Genomic DNA, 23774 nt, shown 5'->3' on the forward strand with positions numbered 1-23774 from the left:
TTTTATTCAAAATGGCCACATTTTTAATACGGTTGGTGACCTTCGTGTAAAACCAGCGGTTTCCACCCAGCGCGTGAACCCATTAGCCCCAATTAAATCTCCGTCCTTCATTTCCTGATGTCCCAGAAGCATCGGCGGTAAAAAACGTCCCCAGACAGACAATAGAAAGCCACAGTTACTGTGGCGGCGTTCCTGTCTACTTCCTGTTGTAACTCTCACAGGAGGGAAGTGGAGGTCTGCTCCTGCAGCAGAGGGCATTGTGGGATTTCCTCAATGAGTTCCTGTCCTGGACAATGGGTCGGCGCTGGACGCCAGCCACACACGTCCATACCGGTTTGATAATTCAGACTGAATCCAGTTGTTTTCTTGACCCACAGGAGAAACAAACGCGCTTGTTTGGGCTCATAAATTGAATTATGGGTAACGGAGTTCATGTAAATATCTAAAGATTTGAGCAGCTGTGAATCATGGGGCTGAATCTGAATTAATTGTTTCTGCTTCCTGTGGTTTTAGATTCATTTTCTTTTAAGAGGCTTTAAAAAAATAAAAACATGTATTTACGCCGTGCTTAACTCATGAGTAACTTTGTTTAGTTTAAAAGCACAATGTGCTGGCACAGAAAGGAAACTCTCTTCCTGAAGCCTGAACTTAAACCAAATTTATTTTAAAACAAATGAAGAGTAGAAATAAAACAGTGCCAAGTGGAATTTAAAAAGTTAAACTAAAATACAGTTTCATTAATTCACAGCTTAAGTTAACTGTGATGTCTGGAAAAGAGACGAAATTAAATAAAATTTATAAATAAACAAAAAGAGTTTAAGTTACCTCAAAAGTCTTGAGTTAACATAAGATTATGTTGATGTCCATAAGTAATGGACATTTTAATTTTCACTGACTCGAATAAGAATACCCCTCAAGATCAAGTCATGTTTGAACATACAAGCAGTTAGCCTTTTATGTATGCTAAAGTATAACTTAATAGTTATATCTTTCATATTTTTTATGTATTTATTATATATATGACTTGTTCAGTTCACCATTCTTGCCCTAGTTGGAGATGTCAACAGATTGAGCTCCAACTATAATGTCCGATTTGTGAATTATTCTGTTAAAACAAATGTTTACGTCACTGTTAGCAGTAATTAGCTGTATGTAAACACAGGCTAGCAGCTACACAGGTGAGCTCTTTCATGTCATAATGGAGGATAAATGAAAGTAAAAGTTATTAAGAGATTTGATCTTCAACAATGTAAGTTTTGGTTTTATAATCAAATCTATAGGTAGCAGCTAGCCTTCGTTTAGCCATGCTACAAAGTAGGTTGGAAGCTAACAATGCTAACTGTCTGCCAGCTAGACAAACATAATACTTTAAACATTCACTCCTCTCTGTATTTCCCACTAGCTCCATCATCATGATTACATGTGGATGAATTTGAGTGAAAAAACAGTAGTATCGTACATCTTAGCATCATTATGAACAACGTAGCTGCTAGATAAATCGATTTCAATACCCAAATATACACCATTAGATTCTTATTCTCTTATATTTCTGTATTTAAATCTATAAATATTGTAACTTTCACCTTTTCATTTCCCTAAGACAATTTCTAATAAATTGTAGTTGAATTTTTTGTTGCGTTTTCATCCTGCAGCTGAATCCCAGCCTGGACGGAGTTCGCATATTTTCTCTGTGCATGTGTGGGTTCTCCCCAGGTACTCCGACTTCCTCCCACGTCCCACATTTATGCATGTTAGATTAATTAGTTTCTCTAAATTCGCCTCAGGCCTGAGTGTGTGTTTGTCCTGTGTGTGTCGCCCTGTGGTAGAACCGTACAGGGTGTACCCGGTGCGGACAGGCGGCCGGTCGCCACATAAACATAATGAATGGATGGATGGAGAGTTAAATGGAGATGCAGCCATGAGAATAACTAATCTAAGTGGACAGGAGCTCAAACTAGCACTGCAGATACTTTAGACGACGTGGAATTAAAGTTTATTTACTGTATTTGTTTATATTTTTAATATTGCTTATGATTTGTTTTGGTTTAAACATCTAAACTATGAAAAATATTAATTGCTTATCTTCTTTCAGGTTCTCGCTGCAACTTTTTAACCCTTTAACCAAACCACCTCTAAAAGCATCTTTTTTAAAAACATAAAGTTGTCAAATTCAGTTTTTTTAGCCTTCATCAGTGTTCAGATGAGTAAATGTTGCCACTTTAAGCTTTACACGAATGTTTTATAAATGTTTAAAGTCTACATTTAGTGGCTGCAGGCCGCTACATCAGATTTTAGAACGACGGTAGGAAACTGCGCAGCAGAAGCAGATGTAAATAATTAATTCATGTTGGCTTTTTTCCCGTCTACCATCACTATAACGTGTGTAGAAGTGGTACAAATGAGTGAGCAATATTCAGAGCAGATGTGAGCGAGTTCTCGGTGGCGCAGTGAAAGGCAAACAGAGGAGCAATGTTTTTCCGCTGGGAAATCAGAGGCTTTTATTTTGAGCTCAGACTCTGGAAGTGAGGATTAAAGTGACATAACCTCCAACTGCTTCACTTGGAAAAAACATCATGTGCTAAAAAAGGGCACAAACAGTGTGTTCAATGCATGAAAAGCTGATTTATTTACTAACATGTTTTTATCTTTATATTTACAACTTAAAAACTGCAGTTTGAAGCTATGACTGAAACGATTAATCGGATTAATTCAAATTCAAATATGCTTTATTGATCCCACAGGAAAATTAAATGTCAGGTTAATAAAAGAGTTATTGGGGGTGGTGATGGAAAGATCTTGTAGCAGTCTGAATTTAAATTATAGATTAATTCAACTCTAGATTAATCACGATTAATCGATTGTTAATATAATCGTCAACTAATTTAGTGATTGATTAATTGTTAACTGGAGTATACAGACTCAAATATATATACATTTTGCACTTAAGAGAAGATAAAAACCTTCGTTGTAGCTGTATTCAACCCTGAACTCCTGAAGTAACAGTTTTAGCTTCACTTGCTTCAAATTCTGAAAAAATAAAACAAATTGAGTTGATATCCAATAAATAATTATCAGATTATTCATACACTACACTGATGTTGAATCAAGCAGAAAGGCTTTTCTCTGGGATGTTTTAGCTGCAGTTGGATCTACAAATAACCAACCATTCACTAAAGGAAAGTTGTTGTCTCTGCATTTTTGGCAATAAAATGCATTTTTTTCTTATTTAAAAAAATAATTCAATTGTATATTTTCACCTTTTAATACATTTCTAATATTGTATAAAAAGGTTTAAGTGGTGTAATGACAAATATCCAAAATGTTAAAAAATTTTTATTTGATTAATTGATTAATCTTCAGAATAGAATATTCAAATTAGTCGTTAGTTGCAGCTCTATTTGGGAGCGTTATTAGGAGGTGTCTGACCTGAATCCATTCCCTGATGGTGTCGTCTGACGGCGTCCAGCCGTTCTCCTTGTAGTTGAGGCGGGAGCGTTCTGGGGACCAGTTGGAGTTATACTGGGAGGACGCCCTGATCAGACCTGAGGGGATTTTCCCAGACTCCATGCCCAGCGGCTCCATGCAGGCAAAATCTGAGAAGCACAGAGGGAGGCTGTTACAAGAAGCAAGTAAACAAATAATTAAATTCATTTTTAACAAGAAGATAAACGTTTTATTGCCTAAGATGTAATAACAGGATTTCTTCAGTGAACAATTTGTCCCAATTGCTGCTCTGAGCATGTTGGTATTTCGGCAAAAGGCCTTTTTTGAGTCTATACGGCAGGTAGCGATTAATTGGTTACTGAATTAGTTGCCGATTATTTTAATAGTCGATTAATCATGATTAATCCGATTAATTGTTTCAGAACTAATCTATAATAATTGTTATTCCAGCAAATAGCCTTTTCTGAGTTTATACAGGGCAGTTAATGATTAATCAATTACTAAATTATTTACAATTATTATTATTGATTAATCATTCTTCATTGAGTATTATAAATAATCCATTATTATTTGTTATTTCAGCAAATGACCTTTATTGAGACTGTATTATGTATTATTATTAACCAATGACAAAATGATATCATTATATTGATTAATCAGGGTTAATCAATTATTATTTGTCATTTCTACAAATGGCTTCTTGAGTCTAAATATGGCAGTTAACGATTAATCAAATACTGCATTAGTTGACAACTATTTAAAAATCAATTAACCACAATTAATGTTGTTTCAGGAAATGATCTTTTGTTGCCAGTTAACAATTAATCAATTACTAAATTAGTTGACTATTTCAATAATCGATTAATCGTGATTAATCGTTTCAGATGTAATAGTTTTAATATTTTAATGTGGTGATTTTGATGAGTTTCTGCATGTTTGTGTCTTTGTTTTGGCGAATCTGGCACTAAGTTTAAGAGAAAGCATGTCAAACTTTAAACAAATCTGTAAACGAAACGCAGCTCTGCAACTGAGAGTCTTCTCTGTCACAGCAGGAGAACCTTGGGAAGGAAAAGGGAGGAGGACACAAAAGGAAGTGTGAGTGTTTCTGAGTGGGAGACAGAAGGTCTGCAAACCTGACACAAACACTTTGCATCAAATCCTGAGTTTCACAAACAAAACGTGGGCAGAAGTTTGTCTCACCAAACTTGTTATTTTGGTAAATCGATATTTATCCGTCCCTTCCCTGTCCAGCCGGGACGCCGACATCCCAGAACAAAGAAATAAATCCTGCAGTCGCTTCAAAGTCCTCCAGTAAAATCAGTTTTGTTTGACGTGAATGTTTCCCCAGAGCGCCAACGTCAGACACCGTGGGACCCAGCATTCCTGAACCGGGTCAGCGCCGGCGACAGCCAAAGGGTTAAAAACGCCTTTTAGACCTCTACGGGAATCCCAGCTATGCAGAAAACCGGCTTCTTCTGTCAGGGAGCAGGAGGAATAAAATCCCCAGAAAGCAACTTTAACAGAATCGGAGATTCCTGATAAAAGTCTGGTGTGAAATCGGTCAAACAGATTGCTCAGCAGCAGAAGATAGGAGCTGAAAATGGGTCGAAGCGATAAAAAAACAAGTTATCTGCTCCAGGAAGAAACTCTGAATCGAAATAATAATCTAAAAAGAATAAGAGATGATTAAATTTAGATCTCACAACTGATATTTACATTTCCAAACTGTGGCTAGAGATAAATCTAGAAGTTGCTCCATATGTTCTTTCTGTTGCCCAAAGGCTGAAGATGTTTTTGTTGTTTTTCATGATTTTTATTTTATTATCTTGCTCTTTTGTTTTCTCACTTTTATTCTCTCTGGTCAGGTACATTTTTCAGCTCAGTTGGTTGATTTTCTGACCAGTTTCACCACCATTAAATCCAGCTGTACTTAGTTTCTGTAAAACTACTTTGTTTTATCCTTGTTAAAAACATTTTGGTTTTTTTATTTACACATTTTCTGACCAGTAAATCTAGTTTATATCAATCCATCTTACTAAAGCTGATTCAGGATCCTAAATAATTCTTGAAACAATAAACTGAGTGATGCTACTGCTGGAATCGAATCCATTTTTATTGGTACTCAACACAAAACCGACTTGGAGTCATCATGTAAAAGACATTCAGTGACATTTTTATTGAGAAATAAATGTTATAATACTTTAAACAGCAGAAATATCTTTTGTTTTTTTTCCCATTAATGAGTTGCATGACTTGTTAATGATTTAAATACTAGATAACATTTCATTGCGTGTTCAGTAGAGCTGAGAAATGTGTGTCAGGTTGCAGGAACAGAGGTGTTAAAGCAGCGAGTCAAAACAAATCACACATCATTAGTGCAGCCTGCAGGCTCCACTGGCTGAAAGTGTTTATTTACCAAGAACAAATGAACTCTGACCTGCAGCAAATATTACTATTATGAGAACTATAAAGTTCATATGACAAACAGAAATTTTGATTTTAGAGATTGTTAAAAAATATTCAATGATGTTTGAACAATGTTGAAGTGAAATCCTTTTTTTTAGTTTCATATTTATATTTAAATATTAGTCATTTGATTGTTAAAATTATTATTTTGTCATGCACAATATGTCGCGATAAACATTGGTTAGGGCCGATAAATAAGAGCGGGCTCATTTTAACGACCCTTTACTTCTAGATAGATTATACAAATAGCTAATTAGCTAGACATACAGATAGCGAGATAGACAAACAACATGCTAGATAGATAGCTAATTAGCTAGCAGAAAAGGTAGCTATATAGCTTGCCAAATAGCTGGTTATCAAGCTAGATGGACAGATAGACAGTGACATAGATAGCTAAAGTAGCTATCTAATTAGCTAGATAACTAATTAGATTGCTAGATAGCTAGCTAGACAGACAAATAAACAGGAAGATTGCTAGATACCTAGCTAATTACCTAGCTAAACAAATAGCCAGATAGCTAGCTAGATAAATCAATATATAACAATAATATAGAGCAATATTAGCCCAAATTGAAATACTCTGCATACCTAAATTTAAGAGTTTTGTTTACATTTCTAAGATAAAAAGCCCCTTTTAAAACTGAATAGAAATATTAAAGAAATAACAATATCCCAGCAAGTCCAACATTATTGTTGTATTTCAGGAACAATCCTTAACAACGTCTGTAGAAAGTGTCAGCGTCTCACCGTCGTCCTGGAGCCCAGCGGACGGCTCCCTCTCTCGGATGGTGTAGTTGGCCATGAAGCCCTCCTTGGCGATGGCGCTGTCGGTGGTGATGGTCATGGACAGGATGCCCGTGTGGGAGATGATCCGACCCGGCGACTTGTGGCCGCAGTACCTGCCGATGTGAGGACCCACTGAGGAAGAGGAAGAACGAGACAGTCAGCTTCATCAGCACTTTCCACCTTATTCACGCCATCTTACATTTTCATACGGCTGCAAACGCGGCATGGTTAGTAGCTAAGAGGGGAAGTTTTGTCATGAATTGTTGGGATTAAATAGAATCAGGTTTCAAAACAGTTTACATGTTAGGAACTGTACTTCTAACATTTACTTTTTTGGATACTAATATCAAAAATAAGATTTCTTTACATAAATGAATGATGGCAAGGTCATTGATAAATCTGTAGACTAAAATACAGATAATAATGTTACAGTTGTAAAGCATGATGGCTTCAGTCAATATTTAAACCTATTTTTTAAATATTCCTGTTCACATATGATCATCCAGAAGGGTCAACAAAACAAACGCCAGCCAGTTTATCAGGAATTTTAACAAAACCTTTCCTTGTGGTTTGTTGCTGTTGCTTTGTCTGTTTTGTTGGGTTTTTGTTGTTGCACCATGACTGTTGCTGCCTTGTAGATTTTTGTAGTTTTGTTATGGATTTCGTTGTTGTGTTGTGACTTCTTGTCGTGGATTTTTCTGTTGAGTTGTGACTTTTTGTTGATCCATTTTTCCATTTTGGCTTTGTGACGTTTCTGCTGTTGCATTGTTGTCTTTTTTTTTTTTTGCATTTTGTTGACCCTTTTGGGCTACCGTACTAACCTCCCTGTTAAACATTTCCCACTGTTGATGTACAAATTATCTTTCTGATTCAATTATTTCACTTTAAATAAGTAAAATAATAATAAACTTTGGTCTTTGCTCTGTTTTCACACTTTGATTACTTCATAATTTCTTATGTTTCTACAAATTAAATATAGTTTTTAAAACTAATTAGAGAAAAGGCAACTTTAATATTACAAAGTAGCATTAATATTGTTATAAATGACCAACTTTCTGTTCCTACTCTTGAAATGTCTTGTTAAATGAACTGCAGTAATTTTTTTTTAGGTTTCTCTCCATATTGCAATTTCTTGACAAATGGTGAGCTGGTAATTAAGTGTCATTAATTATCTGGAAGCGTACAGAGTGAAAAATCAATACCTTTTTCATGAAGTAATAAATGCATTCGGTCCGTCTTATGAATACCAAAGTAAATTGGTGAAAGTAATTCTGCTGTGCACCAGGCGGATCATTTTAAACCGAGATAAACACGAAAAACTGATGTGAGCATTTGTTATTCAGGGAATTAACCCGTCGGGAAAATAAATATCTAAAAGTGAGGAGAAATTTCTTCTTCTTTCATTAAAGGCACAGAGAGACATGCCGTTTTATATCTAATGACATTTAGAGTCCCCAGCTGGTCACACATTTTAGCTTTTTTCTTATCTCCAACTCGCAAAAATGAAGCTTGTGGTGCTGCCTGGTGGAGATACTGTATCTCCTCTTACATGATACAGAAATATATTCTTTTAATTCAGCTTAGAGGTAAAAAGCTAAGAAAAAAAGAGACATGAAGCACTCGCACAGGAATGCTGAGCTGCAGTAATCTGATGGATTACGTTTATCAGTTACAGTCTGAAGCAGCTAGTCGGCGATCTGTGACGGATTACGTTTGGAGCCATTTCAGCCTTATCGCAGGACGTGTGAAATGGTTTTTACTCCAAAGCCGTCGGCTGATGAAATCACACCTAAAATAGGGAGGAGAAAAAAAAGAAAAACATCCTGCAGGCAACGTGGAGCCTCACAAAAACTGGGTAGAGTGAGAAGAAGAAACTAAATCTGAGCGTTTTTAGTAATAGTAAGGGAGCGTAAAAACCCGACGCTGAACTGCAGTTCAAATAAACTGTATCTGTATAGATCATATTATATATCTATATTATATTATATATCTATATTATATTATTATATTTCTGAATGGAAAGCCAACGACAGTCATTGTACAGATCAGAGCGGTAAAACTAGCTGACCAATTCCGCTTGGGTTGGTAGGTAACGGGGCTGGGCATGGCTGAGGTTGCTAGGTAACGGGCCTGAGCATGGCTGAGGTTGCTAGGTGACAATTTGTTACATTTGGATTTGTTGATTTTGTGTGGATTTGCGAAAAACTGGAGGGACTAACTGATGTAATTTGGAGTCTAAAGGGCCACATGAAGCGCTATGGCGGGCCGGATTTGGCCCCCGCGCCTCGAGTTTGACACATGCTTTAAATCAAGGCTAAAACCCATGTTTTTAGAGTTGCTTTTGATTCATAATAAATGGAACATTAAGCCATATTTAATGTGAATTTGACGAAATGTAATGATGTTTCATGTTTTCATGATGTAAAGCTCTTTGAACTGCCTCAATGCTGAAATGTGCCATAGAAATAAACTTGACTGATCAAATGAAAACCTTGGAAGCTGCGGATGTCTGTAAGTCTGATTAAGTTGACTGAATTTTAATTAAAGGGAGCAAGTTGAAAGGAAATGAGATCAATGCATGTCAGAGTGAACCCTCCTGCAGAGACGCTCCCTTATCTTCCCTGACAAACACATTTGGCTCAATCAAACCCACAAACGCTCTTGAGCACAGATGCACCAGAACGCGCACCTGAACGCACATCTGAACGCGCACCAGAACGCGCATCTGAACGCGCATCTGAACGCGCACCAGAACGCGCACCTGAACGCGCACCTGAACGCGCATCTGAACGCGCATCTGAACGCGCATCTGAACGCGCATCTGAACGCGCATCTGAACGCGCATCTGAACACACACCAACGTGGATCGTTTGACAGGAAGAGTCCTGACAGGTTGGCACCGCTGTAAAGTGCGTGTCAGCTTCTGTGTACCTGCGCCAGTCCCTCATGTTCCTGAGCCAGTAATCAGGGAGAAAAGGCTCTGTGGGCGCCGTGGGCCAGGCGCCCGGCCCAGGTTTGCAGCTTTGGCGATTATCGGCGCGTCGTACAGCTAATTAGGCAGCAATGGAGGCAGAGCCGAGCCGTCAGAGCTGGAGGAGGGGGAACGTGAACAGGTTGCGTCTCCGTCATTCATGTGCCGGTTTTCCAGACGCGGTTTGGTGAAGGAACAATGAGCGAGCTGCGTGGGAGTCTCCCCTCCGCTGTCAGTACATCCAGATGCCATTTGTGCAAAGAAGAATTGGTTTGGAGTCAAACAGGACAATCATTACCTGCTGGATGATTCTGTTTATTACTCATTTTATCAGCTCCACTGAGTTGGAGCTCCTATTTAATCCCATTTAATCAAACTTTAGTCCGTTTGCCTTAATCAGGGATGTCCAAACTTTTTGCCATTAGTGCCAAAAATGTCCAGTTGAGGGCAGTCTTTATTTCTTAGGACTTTTGTTGTTTTTATGTCTTCAATTATATACTAAGTAGAAAAGTAGTCTAATTTTTACAGAAAAAGAATCTGTAAATCTGTAAACAGATGCACTGCTGCTGTTTTAATAACATCTTTGGGATTTATTGTCCTTGTCTTTTTTTTTTACATTGCTATTTGAAGAAAAATACTTTGTCTTGTATCTAAATAAAAAAAAAACATTTTAATAAGATTTTATTTGTCTGCAGCAGTTAAATTAATCGGTTAAATTAGTTCACTTGAGATAAGACAAAACTAACTTACAAGCAATTTTTAGCAAAATGTAAGACATTTTTATGTAAGAAAACTGGTCATTTTCCATAAATATTAAGGAAATATTGACTTAGATGCAAGCTCAGATTACCTGCTGAAAGGTTTTGTCTCATTTCAAGTGAATTAATATATTTGCAATGGAAACTAGACAAAAAATACTTGGTAAGATTTTGTTTTTGTTTGTTTTTTGACAAAGTAAGGCAGAGGACTGCAAATAAACTATAAACTCAATATTGCTCAAAATTCATGTTCAAAGTAAACTCATAAAAAAAATAAATGTCCTCTGTTCAAAATGTAAAAATTTGGAGTGAAATTTATTGGGGAACTAGTTTAATTTTCACCATTAAAAATTTGAAATCTATGCTTTTCATGTTTCTTGTTCAACATTTGAACACTTTTCAAAAATCTAATTTTTGAAAAGTGAATTAGTTCAATAATCTTGCACTTCAAAATGAATCACGTCAAAACTATTCAAATAAAATCTTGTCCAATTAATGCATGTTTGTAGTTTAAACTCTCTGAATTTGCGATTTTCATTTCGTTAACGGAGCTTCTGGTTCTGGTTGCTCACCGGCGGGGAAGCCGTCCCAAACCTCCAGCCAGTCGTAGCGGCAGACGGCGCCGGCCGGAGGCGTGGTGTCGGGCTCCATGTTGAAGCTGTAGAACTCCACCGTGATCTCTGCCATCTTGGGGGCGAATATCATGAAGGTGCACTCCAGGTTGTTGGGGTATTTCTCGGGAAAACCCGGCGTCTCGATGACGCCGCTGGGAGCCGTGAAGTTCCGGGAGCATTCTGGACCTGAAGGCGACACAGATGAGGAGTCAGAACTTCTCTGAAGCTGAAACGTCCAGAAATAAAACCAGTTCAGGGAATTCGTGTTTCCAATTCACAATTTGAACATTTTCATTAAAACTGCAGTATGTAACTTTTACTATATATATATATATATATATATATATATATATATATATATATATATATATATATATATATATATATATATATATATATATATATTTACATGATTGTTGAATAAAATATGAAAAGTTAATCTGGGGGACTAGCTTGAAACTAACAATTTTTTTAACCTTTCAGGAAATTGATCTCCCAGAGCTACTATTGCTGTCTCCAACAACCAATCAGAGCCAGGAGGCGGGTCTTAGCGCTGTCAATAACAATCTCATCTTTCCTCCCCCCATCCCTTTGCTCTGTGCTAAGCTGCAGCTAGCATAGCTCGATTTGAATGCTACGGCTAGTTAGCATAGTCATCAAGTTGTTTCTTCCTCATGAACACATCTAGTAGCGTGTATATGAGATTGATTGACAGCACTAAGACCCTCCTCCTAGCTCTGATTGGTTGTTGGAGACAGCAATAGTAGCTCTGGGAGATCAATTTCCTGAAAGGTTAAAAAAATCTATCTTTCTTAATCGTTTACAAATGTTAAATAATGCAGCTTTAAATTCACATGGAAGGTGAACGAGTTAAATTTCTTTTCCTGTTAAACATTTAAAGAAAGGTTTAAAAAGTGAAATAGTTGGTCTCAGATTCTCCTCTATACTTCACAGTACATCCCAGGTGCACAAAAAGGCGTAATCATAGATCCTTCCTCCCAACAGCTGCTTCTTAAATAAAATATAATAGAATAATCACTGCTCTCAACAAATTGCTTGTGTTTTCAGTTTTTACTCATTAGAAATAAAATTTCTGCTGGTAAGCGACATTTCTGCTGTTTGCACAGTTTTTGTTTTCACTTCTTGCATTAAGAAAACGCAGATTTTGCAGTTCAATATTTTTGACACATTTTATGCAGAAATGTTGCCTTGCTGTACAGTATCCTACTCTTAATTTAATTTTCATGTGAAAGTATGTGCCTCGATTGTAACATCTGAATTAGGAGTTGTTTCCTTGTCTTTCCCATTTTGAAGATGTTTAACGGAAATGAAAATGTTAATATCTTAACTAGACTCTGATTTTTATTTTATTTACTTAAAAAACTGTATTTAGGTTTTCCCCCCAAACCTAAATACATAAACACTGTAACAGAAGCTGCTTTTGTGTTTATATAATAGTTTTATTTTCTGTGAAACATTTTGTTGCTGCAATAAAACAGATTTTCTTAGATTTAATTAGACATTAGCCTGTGCCCAGTTTGGCTCGTATTTCCTGGCAGTTTCAGGCAATTTGAAAGTGTCAACATGAAGCAACGAGACAAAAACTCAAAAACAGACAAACACAGAAACACAGAAACACAGGCAATTATTTACTCAGGAAATCTGTTTCACATGTTATTTTTCTAACACGACAAACAATTAGATAATAATCTTGTCATCTGTCAGGATTCCAGTATTTTGGGTTTCTTTTTGGTTTTATTACATTATTCTGCAGAAACACAGAATTTTATAACCAGAATTTAATTATTACTAAGCAATTATTAAACAGAATGGAATGTACTTTATCGATCCTAAAGAGGAAATTATTAGGAAATTACTTTGGAGTCTTGATGACAAGAATCCAAAGTGTTAAATATTGATAAATATAATCAATATAAAACTTATTTTAAAAATATGTACATAAATCTGGTATTTTAAGTCATTTAAATATGACTAATAATAAAATAGATATATGAAATAAATACATAAATAGACAAATTAATAAGAATGCACAATGAAATGGTATTAATCTATAAATAAACCAATAAATGCTTTATTTGGTAAGAAACAAGGCAGAAAAACATTAAAAACTGTTTTGTTATCTACTGAGAGAAATTATTGGTTAATTATCTGTAAATATCAGCAACATGGAAACTTTGGTTTAGAAAATCTTGTAAATTTTTAACCACAGCGACGTTTTCCGTGTTCATTTCTCTCCATGGAAAAGCTCAATATGTTAATTTTTTTTTTAAAAAGCTTTAAAGATTCAGATTTTGCTGTTTTCTATCCGTTTCTGTTTTAAAACAAGTTTTTGCTTGAAAGTCGAGGTTTTATTCCTTCCTGTTGGTCGAATCTGGACATTTAACAGTTTTCCCAACAGATCTGTGGCTCGCCCAAACGGCTTTCAGTAAATCTGCAGCTGTGTTTTACCACTGCGTGTCCATTCACGTTTTTATTCAGCTCTGAAGAACAAGAAAATAGTTCAGAGACGTTTCATGGTTGTTTTTATAGCTCGGCTGGCCACTAAAATAGTTCCTGTTTGTTCTGAGATACACAAAGAGTCACGAAGGCATTTAAAATTCATTAAAGCTACAAATTCTGCAAATTTGAGTCATTAGATGACAGAAAAGACAAACAGAAACATGTGAAACATGTAAGACATGGAGGATAATCAAAGCAAGAAAGGATCTGGTTTTGATTTCACCCAGAGAAAAGGGATAACTTATCTGCCCTCAGATGTCTGGAAAATATCTTCAGCTTGATCTTTTAAAATCTTCGAAAACTCTGAATGTTTAAAGGAATCAACTCAGAATCAAAGAAAAGAAACCCAAAAGGTGCAGAACAGAGACTCTTTGTTCTGATACATGTTAAAAAAAACAGGTAAAAATAAATCAGCTCCTGCAGAGAAACAGTTTTTTTTATCTGCTAAATTCTCCAGCAAACAGCTTGAAAAAAATACATTTATTTATATTTAGAAAAAGTCTTAAATCAGAAAGTCAACGTGAAGAATCAGATCAGGTCATATTGCAGAAATGCTGCATAATTTTAGACCAGGGGTGCTCAACGTGTGGCCCGTGGGCCATTTGTGGCCCTTGGACTGGCTTTGTGTGGCCCCCCACTGTCATTCACAAATGATACAAATTTGGCCCTTCGTTGCAGATGGAGACTTTTGATTTGTGATCAGGGTAAAAATTGTTACCACATAATTTTCACATTCAAGAAAATAAAATTACAACATAAATTGTTCGTTTTTCCAGAGATTTTTACTGAAAAGGAAACTTTGCTGCCCAAATCACCAAATCTTTAAACTTGGATAAATATAGCAAACGTTTGGAAAGAAAGTGACCCAAATCCTGTTCTTGTTGCTCAAAATAAATTTATTCAATGGAAGCCAAAAAACCCTGAATACTAGATGCATTTATTTTAATATAACAAACCCAAGTAGTTTGCTAAGCAGTAAATTTCTGCCAAAAACTCAGAAACTTTGAGAGTAATTTCAGAAATTTTCTAGAAAAAACAAGGAAATTTGAAATCAATAATTTTCTACACAAAATTTGGAAATTTCTGAATTTCAAATGTTTGGACACGCCTGAGATAAAGTGATAATTTACAATATTATTGAGGTTTTGCCATGTGGGTAAAAAAACCCCAAAAACAAAAACCTAAAATCAAGCAAATAAAGAAGCTGGATGTTTATTCTACAGCAAACACTTGAAAGGGATTTTTCTGAAGGTGTATTAGGACCTTTGTAAATGGAAAAAAGGGAATAAATTTCTGCCAGAAACTTTATGATTTTTTTTGACAGAAACTTACAACGTAGAACTACTTTAATTTTGCAGGTTTGCTGTATAAAAAGATGTTCAGTTTTCAGTTTCTTTTGGACTCGATTGAATAAATTTATTTTCAGTAATCAGAACAAGATTTGGATCCCTTTGTTTCAAAACGTTTGCTATATTTAAGATTGAAACCGTTCTGGGTGAAGAAAAGTTAAAACTAAAAAGACGAATAATTCATGTGGTACTTTAAGTTTTCCTGTGTAAGAAAATTATGTTGGTAACCATTCTTTAAGTCTCCATCTGCGTCTACGGGCAAAATTTGTATCATTTTTTAATTGCTGTTGGGTCCACACAAAATCAGTCCAAGGGCCACAGATGGCCCCCGGGCCACACTTTGAGCACCCCTGGTGTAGTTGGTATAAATGGCTACCGATCCTGTGTTTACACAAATTAGCTGTTTTGATCATAAACTCACATCATGAAATAACGGATGAACATGTAAACAGAGGCGGCAGATATTTTTACATGTCTGCCGCCATAGAAGCCTGCGCCGCCTCTCATCCGTCATGGCGGCTCACACCTCGACGTGAGCGATGTCACGAGACAGAGAGCGATGTTGGGGAAACGGCGTAGACACGAGGCGCGATGAGGGCGAAGCATCGCTCCGAGGCAGAGGCTGCGGCGTGAAAGTTACCGTGTTGGAGGAGGAAGAGGAGCGTTTCTCATGTTGCCGGGTCCAGATGTGACACGAAGCGAGACACACACACTCACACACGCACACTCACACACACACACACCGCTGAGGACCCCTTGCTGTTGACACAGGTGGCGTCATTAAGGGGTGACATGATAAATGATGAGGAGGGCGGGAGGTGAAGCATGTTTCGATTGGGAGAGAGAGTCTGAGAAACACGCAGCCGGGGCCGAGAGAGGAGGGGAAATCAGCGCAGGTTTGCCGATCCAAATGTTTTAAAAGATCAATTTTACACAAAAAATAAATAAATATTATATAAGAATTTAAAGCTGCAGTATGTAGCTTTTATAAAACTCATATGTAATTTTCTAGCAAGATATAGGAGCTTGTTTTAAGTAAATAATTTCTTAATATCGGTGTGAAAGCACTAGGTCCACTTATTATTTCGCAATCAACTGGCACTGCACCGTTACCTAGCAACGCCAGCCAAGCGCAGGCCGTTACCTAGCAACCGAGTTCTAGTTCCGCTGGCAGAGCAACACGGGAAAATGTCTTGTCATAACTGAAATAATAATCAGGACTTTTCAATCAGTATTAATTCATTATTGACTTAAAACAAGTTCCTATATCGATGCTGAAAAAGTTACTTTTAAGTGAGAATACTTGAATTGAGACAAAACTAAGATATTTCCACTAGAAACTAGACCAAAAATACTTGGTAAGATTATGTGTTTTTACAGTGTAGACCGCATTAAAGTCACAGTTTTACAAAACTTACAAGTAAGGTTTAAGCAAAATACAGAAGCTTATATTATATTAATAAATTATTAAATCATATATTGTGACTTCATCACCACATAATAAAAAGTTTCATCACCATCCCCTTATTTTGATTATAAGAAAATATGTAATATTTTATACTAATCACATCAAATTGTATTTATTCCCACGGTTCTTAAGGTTTTTTGCAGCTGCATATTCCTTGAAAATGGCCTCAGAGCAACAACATTATTGTTTATCACAGTTTGCCACGCAACAAATGTTGTTATTGTGACAGGCCTAGACGACGCCATTCAATCAGCAATGGCTTTAAAATATTCTCACAAAAAAACAGAGACATGTGTTTTTGGTTAAAAACCAACATCAAATGTAGAGCTGGGACCAATATAGTCCCAGTTTGATGGGGAGAAATGTCCCACTTGGCTATCATTTATAAACGAAATCTTCGCTGTGGTCAGAAGAAAGGGTGGAGCGACGCAACCCAACGCTGCAGCAAAACGCTCATTACCGCCGCCATCTTTAAGCGCAGCGGAGCGTGTCGTCTGGACGCTTCAGGCTGTGTTTAAGGGTTTCCATGTCGTAATAACAGGCAGGGAGGTGAGGGCTGAAGCCACAAACTAATGCACAGAAATGCAGAAAGGAAGGTGGGGAACGATTGCAACACGACTCACTTCTGGTTCTGGTTCTTAGAAATCAGCCGTAAATCAGGAAGAAACGGTTTTCTGCATCCACAACTATCCAAGCGACTTCCTCAAGCTGCAGTTTGTTTTTTCTGATGGTGGAGCAACACCACCCTCCCAGCATGACCACAATGACTTCATTATGAACGGTTAGAAAACAAATGTTTTTTTTCAAGTATTTTCAGCTCCTCAATGCAAAAAAGCAACAAACAAATGAATGAATTAGTCCAGACAGAGTTTACTGCAACATCACTTTTTTTATGTCTAAAACATCTTCTGGTTGAAAAAAGATTTAAAATAAATATTTATAGATTTTCACCAAGAAGGCAGCAAAAGTAAATCTTTTCTGAATGAATTTCACAATAAAAGTCCTCTAATTTGTGACTTACTTTATTTTATTTTTTTTAATTAGATGTATCAACTGAAGATGTGTAATTTTGTCAGGACAAATAATTCAAAATCTGGACTTGATTTACTGAATTTAAAATGGAAAATTCTCCCTGAAGTCCATTAAACTGGACTGAAAACAACATTAATTACCCTGAAATAACACTGATTTGCTATGAAACTAATTAGACGCTTTGGATCCATTTACACAAGAAACACTTAATTTAATTCCCAGTATAATGAATTGAATTTGAACGATAATATGTTGGATTGAATTAAAATATTGTGGACTGAACTTGACAGTTTAAAGGTTTGAATCTGAATAAAAGGGGTGAAACTGAAATATTTCACATTTGACTTTTTTATTAGATTTCAGTCAGAATCTGATTTTATTTGACTAACTAGCTTTAAAAAAGAACTACCTGTTGAATTCAAATTAAAAATGTGGATTTTGAAACGGTTAAATTTACTAAAACAGAAACCTGATATTTGTTTGGTTGTATATTAGAGCTATATAAAAATATTTATTCTTTGTTTTAAACATCCAAAACCAAACAAATTTCAGACAGAAAGAAATCAAATTACCAAAATGAAACAGGAACTCGCCCAAAAATATGGCTCCATATGTCGGTTAAACAGGCATAAATTAACTAAATTAATGTTTTTTCGGTAATCTTTTGATGTGTCCTGGTGGCACCACTGGGTTTACTGTTCAGAATAATATCCCAGATCAAAAGACAAATCAGAACGGGAGTCACAATGCCACAGAGAGAGAAAGCTGGCGGCTGCGACTGAATTTAAAGCCCATTTGTAAGCAGAGCAGCGGCTCCATTTAGCAGCCGGTTACAGTTTGCTGCTCCGGCTGTAATGGATTTTAAATGTGGCGAGAAGAAAAGGCAGCAGCATGGCAGGGGGATTACCTGAGTGAGAACAAGTGCTGTTTTTAACTTGTTAGGAGGTGGAGGACCCGTATTGAGGCCAACACACACACACACACACACGCACGCATGCAGACGGAAACACACACTTGTGTCCCAGTTTCAGAGCCGTTTCTCTGTGCCACAGCATCCGTCTCATCTGCAGGTCACCCCTGTTGCCTCCAAGGACAAACAGCCCATTAGCTAAATGAGCCCGAGGTCCCACACACCTGTCTGTTACTCAGACACAAAGGGACAAAGAAAGGGCGACAAATGCAAACAGAAACAAAAACACCAGGCGGAAAACAGAGCTGGACACTCAGCGTTCAGGAGATGTTAGCATCGATAAATCCTACAGCTTGTTGCTGCTGTAAAGGATCTTTATGATGTTATTATTATTAAGGCTGGACAATAAATCAATAATGTATGTCGCAATAGACCTAAATAATACAGCTGATAGAAAATTCAACATTCAATAGAGAGAACGTTCACTGAACCGCACAGCATTCTGGGAGATGTAGGCAGAGGAAAGGCTTTAGCAGCTCAACCTTAAACAGCTAGCTAACCTAGGTTGGTAGCATTAACTCACTCACTCTTTGGTTACCTAGCAACAACCTATTGCGTAATGAGCAGTTCCAGCTCCCCCTGGTTACCTAGCAACAACCTGTCGAGTAACTTGCGCTGCAGCAGTTTAAGGTTTCCCCGCTGTGCCTCATAACTGCTCAAAAACAAACAGTGAGGAGTGAAAACTGTGGATGAGACAGAAAATGTCAAATTTCAATAGACTAATCAATATTTATCAATATCGACTGATATGAAATGCTTATATTGTGATACGTCCAGTCCTAATCACGATAAGTGTAAGTTTTCTCAAAATTGGTTTGTTTATTCTTCAAATACATTTCATCTCTTATATAAGATATTTTCTCCTCACTTTTATTGCTACATAAGTTACGTTATGTTGCGGTTTTCAGTTGATGGTTACCATAGCGACCAGTATGTATCAGGACCACACTGCAAAAGCACAAAATCCTGCCAAATATTTTTTGTTCTAATTTCTAGTGGAAATACGCTTGAAATAAGAAAAAGAAACTTGTAAGTAACTTTCCAGCAAAACTAACTTTAAGTCAGTTAATATTTTTTGGTGTCAAGAAAATTAGCCATTTTAAAAACTTTTCAAGTGTAACGTCGCAACCCCGGTCAAGCAGAGCCTGTTGCCTAGCAACCCAAGCAGAGCTCCAGCACGTTTGGTCAGCTGGTTTTACCTCTGCGCTGTACAATGACTGCTGGAAGAGGCAAGTGTTTTGTTTTTGAATTACCATCCAGAAACCACTTGCTGCATTCTTGTTCATTGTGAAGGAGGCTCAATTAATGCTTTTCAAAGATGGAAAAGTTGTGTAATTGTGCGTCTGTTTGCAGAAATTTTCACGCGTGAGTGTAAACGTTGAGTTGGGTTTGTGGCCAGCAGCAGATTATTTGGGTTTAAAGTGACAGATGCCCTAAAACAGCTCATTCTGAACTGAGCAGACTAAAATCTCATTATCTGAGAATGATTTTGTACATAAATAAATGTAATGACCTGTTCAGGGAAGCCTGACAGGTCATCTTAATACATTATCAGTACATCTCTAATTCAGGGATCAAATATCTAAATTTGTCTCCAAGCAGTCGTTGATGGAAGCTAATGCTAATAAGCCCTGCGTACGAATGCCTCCTTACAAATCTGCATTTACAGAACTGTAACCCAGGCTTTCTAATGTCATCCTGACCTCCATCAGTCCGAACAGCGCTGTGCAGAAATTTGTTTTCAGTTCACAGAACAGTAAAGCATAATGAGCCGCGACTCCCAAAATACCCACATAGGGACAGATGAGAACCTGCCTATCTGTTTATCACAGCAATCTGTAACCTGCGTTCGCAGGGGATTGTTATTTCTGGGAGACACATGAACGCTTGTTGCTCTCTGGGGAGCTAACATTAGAAAAATGAGGAGGACTCTCATGCAAGCTCCGTTTTCATCTGATTTATGTCCAGCCTCCCCCTTGGAGTGAAAAAATGAAGTGGCCACAGGAGATTCTCTGTTAGCTGAGGCTCAAATAAAGCCAGGAGGGAAGAGAAAATACAAATGTAGGACAGAGGGATCGGGGTTCCTCCCAGCGCTGGAAGTGTGTATGTAGGTCTATCCTGATACGTCCTGCTCCACCGGGACGCTGACTGTTTAGCTGGCGGTGCAGAGGTCAGTGTGCCAGAGGCTCCGCTCTGACCAAGGACGTCAAACAGAAGGATATTTATAAACCACGCTTTCTCACATTGGTAAAAACAAAACCAGAAGTTCCCCATTTCAAATGGTAACTGGTACCGGCTTTGCTGCTTCAGAGATCATTAAAGTGTAATTGTCTTCAAAAAGTCTCCCTTAGTTTGATAAAATAGAGTTAAAAATCAGTTTAAACCAACAGTTTTCTGTCCAGCAGATGGAAACACACCAACTCATTTATTCATGTCCAAATTTGCCTGATAATTGGATGGAAACTGAGGAGTAAAGGTGAGCCATTCAAACCAAAACACACTGTAATAATGTTCAGTACCAGTTAAAGCATGGAGGTCTTGGATACCACTGGTACTGGTGGGTTAAATCTTCAACTTCCTGTCAGTTTGACAGCTGGGCAAAAAGTGAACACTGGTTGACGTTTCAGGAGTTCACTGATCACAAACATGGATCAAAATATTGGAAAAAGGAGCCACTTCCCAAAGCCGAGACCTCAACATTGGTGAAAATGTGATTATTATGTTGAAATACTGGATCTGTACCAGGAAACCATCAAGATTTATGCCAGAAGCTTGGAAATGACAAACAAAACATCTGTGATTGAGGTACAGTTTGCCAAGTGACACTTAACCCAATATTGTGGGTTTGTGTGTATATTTGAGTCAGTTTGTATAGGTTTAGGATAAACAATAGTGAATAAATGACATAGAGAGGGAAAGGGTCTTGTTTCAGTTGGGGGATTTAATCTAGATGTGAACAAAAGCAATATTTTGAGCTGCTTTTATCCGTCTTGAGAATGTTTTCATTACAATCACGGCTTGGATGGAACGCTATAATCTGAGCTGTCATTGACATAAAGCTGTGAATAGTAAATAATGCAGTCTGAATGAAGGCTTGGGCGAACAATAAAGCAAAGGGAACCAATGTTTTACAGATGAAGCTATTATTGACGAGTATCTGATGTCAGAAAAAATACATCTGAGACCTAATATTGAACAAATAGAGCATCTTACTGAAAGATATTCACAGAAATCAAAACTATGAGACACAAATAGGGGTATTTCTGGTCCATCTGCCCTTCTTTCTGCCGCATTTCCTAATTTATCTAAATATAAGTGTTAGAAATTACAACTAAACTCTTCAAATTCACAAAAAAGGAAATGTTTTGAGTGGATCATCTTCCGCTGCCTTTAGGAGAGATTGCTACCAAACAGTCAACCATTTTATTTATCTACATGACAGGAATCCAAAGGTGACATAATAGAAACTAAGCTACCTGTCTTGAAGACCTCGTATCGAACAGAGAATCCCGCTCCGTGGGTTTCATAGTCGGAGACGAACTTGATGAGGAGCTGGTCGCCGCTGGAGATGATCGGCGACGGCGCGATTTTCCCGCAAAACTTCCCCACCATGGACGAAGCCTCGTCTACGCCGCCGTTGTAGACTTCCAGATAGTCATACCTTCAGGAGGAAAAAAGATGTTTCAATTAAAATAAAGACATGATACAAAACATTTCACACCTCTGGAAAAACACAGACATGGATCAATACTGATCAGGGTTTTAAAATATGTTGAAGACACAAACAATCTTAAACGCTTTTTGTGTATATTTAGACTTTAATGTAGAGCTGGACGAAATGGCTGAAAAATACATTATAATAAAAGGATTACATATCAGTCGATATCGACAGTTATTCATTCGTGTTTTTTTGTTTTAAATAATTTAAATAATTCTTTTTTTATCCACAGTTTTCACTTTATGCCGTTTATTTTTTTAAAATATTTTTTTAAATTTTAAAGCAGCGTTGAGGAACGGTGGAAAAACATAAAACTGCTGCACCGGAACTTTCTCAACAAGCCGTTGCTAGGTAACCAGAAGTTACTCAGCAGGCTGTTGCTAGGTAACCAAAGAGTGAGTCAATGCCACCAGCTTAGCTTAAAAGCTGTGAGAGGTTGAGCGGCTGGTGTCTGTCGCGATACTTACTGGTTTTTATTTATTGTCCAACTCTGCATCAATGATAACAAAAGAAACCTGTTCATAATTCATAATTCCCTTGTAAAATAAAAACTTTAAACTATCATTAAGCAAAGTAGTTTCTTTTATATATACACCCCGTTCAGATAAAAGAAAAACAATTGACTGTGTGTGTGTGGATGTCTCGCCTCCACACACACCGATAAGAAAATATCAGCTCTTGCTCAAGTGAGTAAATGAAAAGAATAATAGAAAGATAACAGTACAAACAGAGTTGGATGGGATGAGAGAGAGAACATGAAGTTCCTCTTTCTCAAAGCGAGGAAGGAAGAACAAGGCAGCGATATCAGCAATGTGAAGAAAATTATTCCCACCGTGAAGTTTTATCTGTCTTTGCTGTCTGTGAGTGAACCACCTTTACCAACAATGCTGTTTCTTTTTCAGCATGTATCTCACGTTTAAAGGGAATCTCCGCAGTACCTGATCATAAGCTAATATTACCACCTTGTTTGTTGTCGTTTGTTCACATTTTTCAGCCAAAATTTGTTTTTACTAGATTTAAATCACCTAAAATACAATCTTAAAACCTCAAAAAAATGTCAAAATAATATATTTCCCAAAGTAAATACTAGAAAAATGCAGTTATTGTATGTTTGGTAGCCATAGTCTATGAATGATGGTTCTTAAAATAAAAAGTTAAAAGTATTGTCAGGTTTCTTGATCTTTGATAAATTTCTGATAAGAATGAATTAAAGCAGAATCAGTTTTCAGCTCAAATGGAAAACTTTCACTAAAGGCTAATCACTATCATGATCATTATCACTAGCTAACACCAGTGAAACTGGTGTTAGCTAGTTCTTATTAAACAAGTAATCCATGTAACCAGGTAATCACTACTCAAAGTCAAGGTAACTGCCAATTAGAGTCAAACTAAGCAACATAAGAGTGAGGCTAACAGCTAATCAGAGCTAAAGAAAAAAACAGCTACTGAATGACAGCTAATCAAAATTAAAATGACAGCTAATCACAATAAAGCTAAAAACTAATTCAACAATTAATGTCACACTCAGTTTTCAGCATAAAGTTAGCAGTTATTCATTCTCAAGCTAAGTTCATCTTACTTAAGCTAAAAGCTAAACAAGGCTAGATAGCAATTAACTAACAATTAAACATAGTCAGTCTAGCTTTTATTCAAGGAAATCTCTAGGTAGAAAACATTC

General features: G+C 36.9%; 1 protein-coding gene across 3 annotated transcripts in view; it reads right to left on the minus strand.

Annotated features, from left to right (window-relative positions):
- LOC122841291 (neuropilin-1a-like) overlaps positions 1–23774 on the minus strand; it is a 130388-nt gene that overhangs the window by 35757 nt on the left and 70857 nt on the right. For all 3 annotated transcript variants that reach the window (XM_044134488.1, XM_044134489.1, XM_044134487.1), the window contains 4 exons: positions 21855–22039; positions 10998–11225; positions 6658–6828; positions 3427–3593 (listed from right to left, as the gene is read on the minus strand). In XM_044134488.1, coding sequence (XP_043990423.1) covers positions 3427–3593; positions 6658–6828; positions 10998–11225; positions 21855–22039 — 751 coding nt within the window. The remainder of the gene's footprint in view (positions 1–3426; positions 3594–6657; positions 6829–10997; positions 11226–21854; positions 22040–23774) is intronic.

The sequence above is a fragment of the Gambusia affinis genome, linkage group LG12 (assembly GCF_019740435.1).
Source record: "Gambusia affinis linkage group LG12, SWU_Gaff_1.0, whole genome shotgun sequence".
NCBI lineage: Eukaryota > Metazoa > Chordata > Actinopteri > Cyprinodontiformes > Poeciliidae > Gambusia > Gambusia affinis.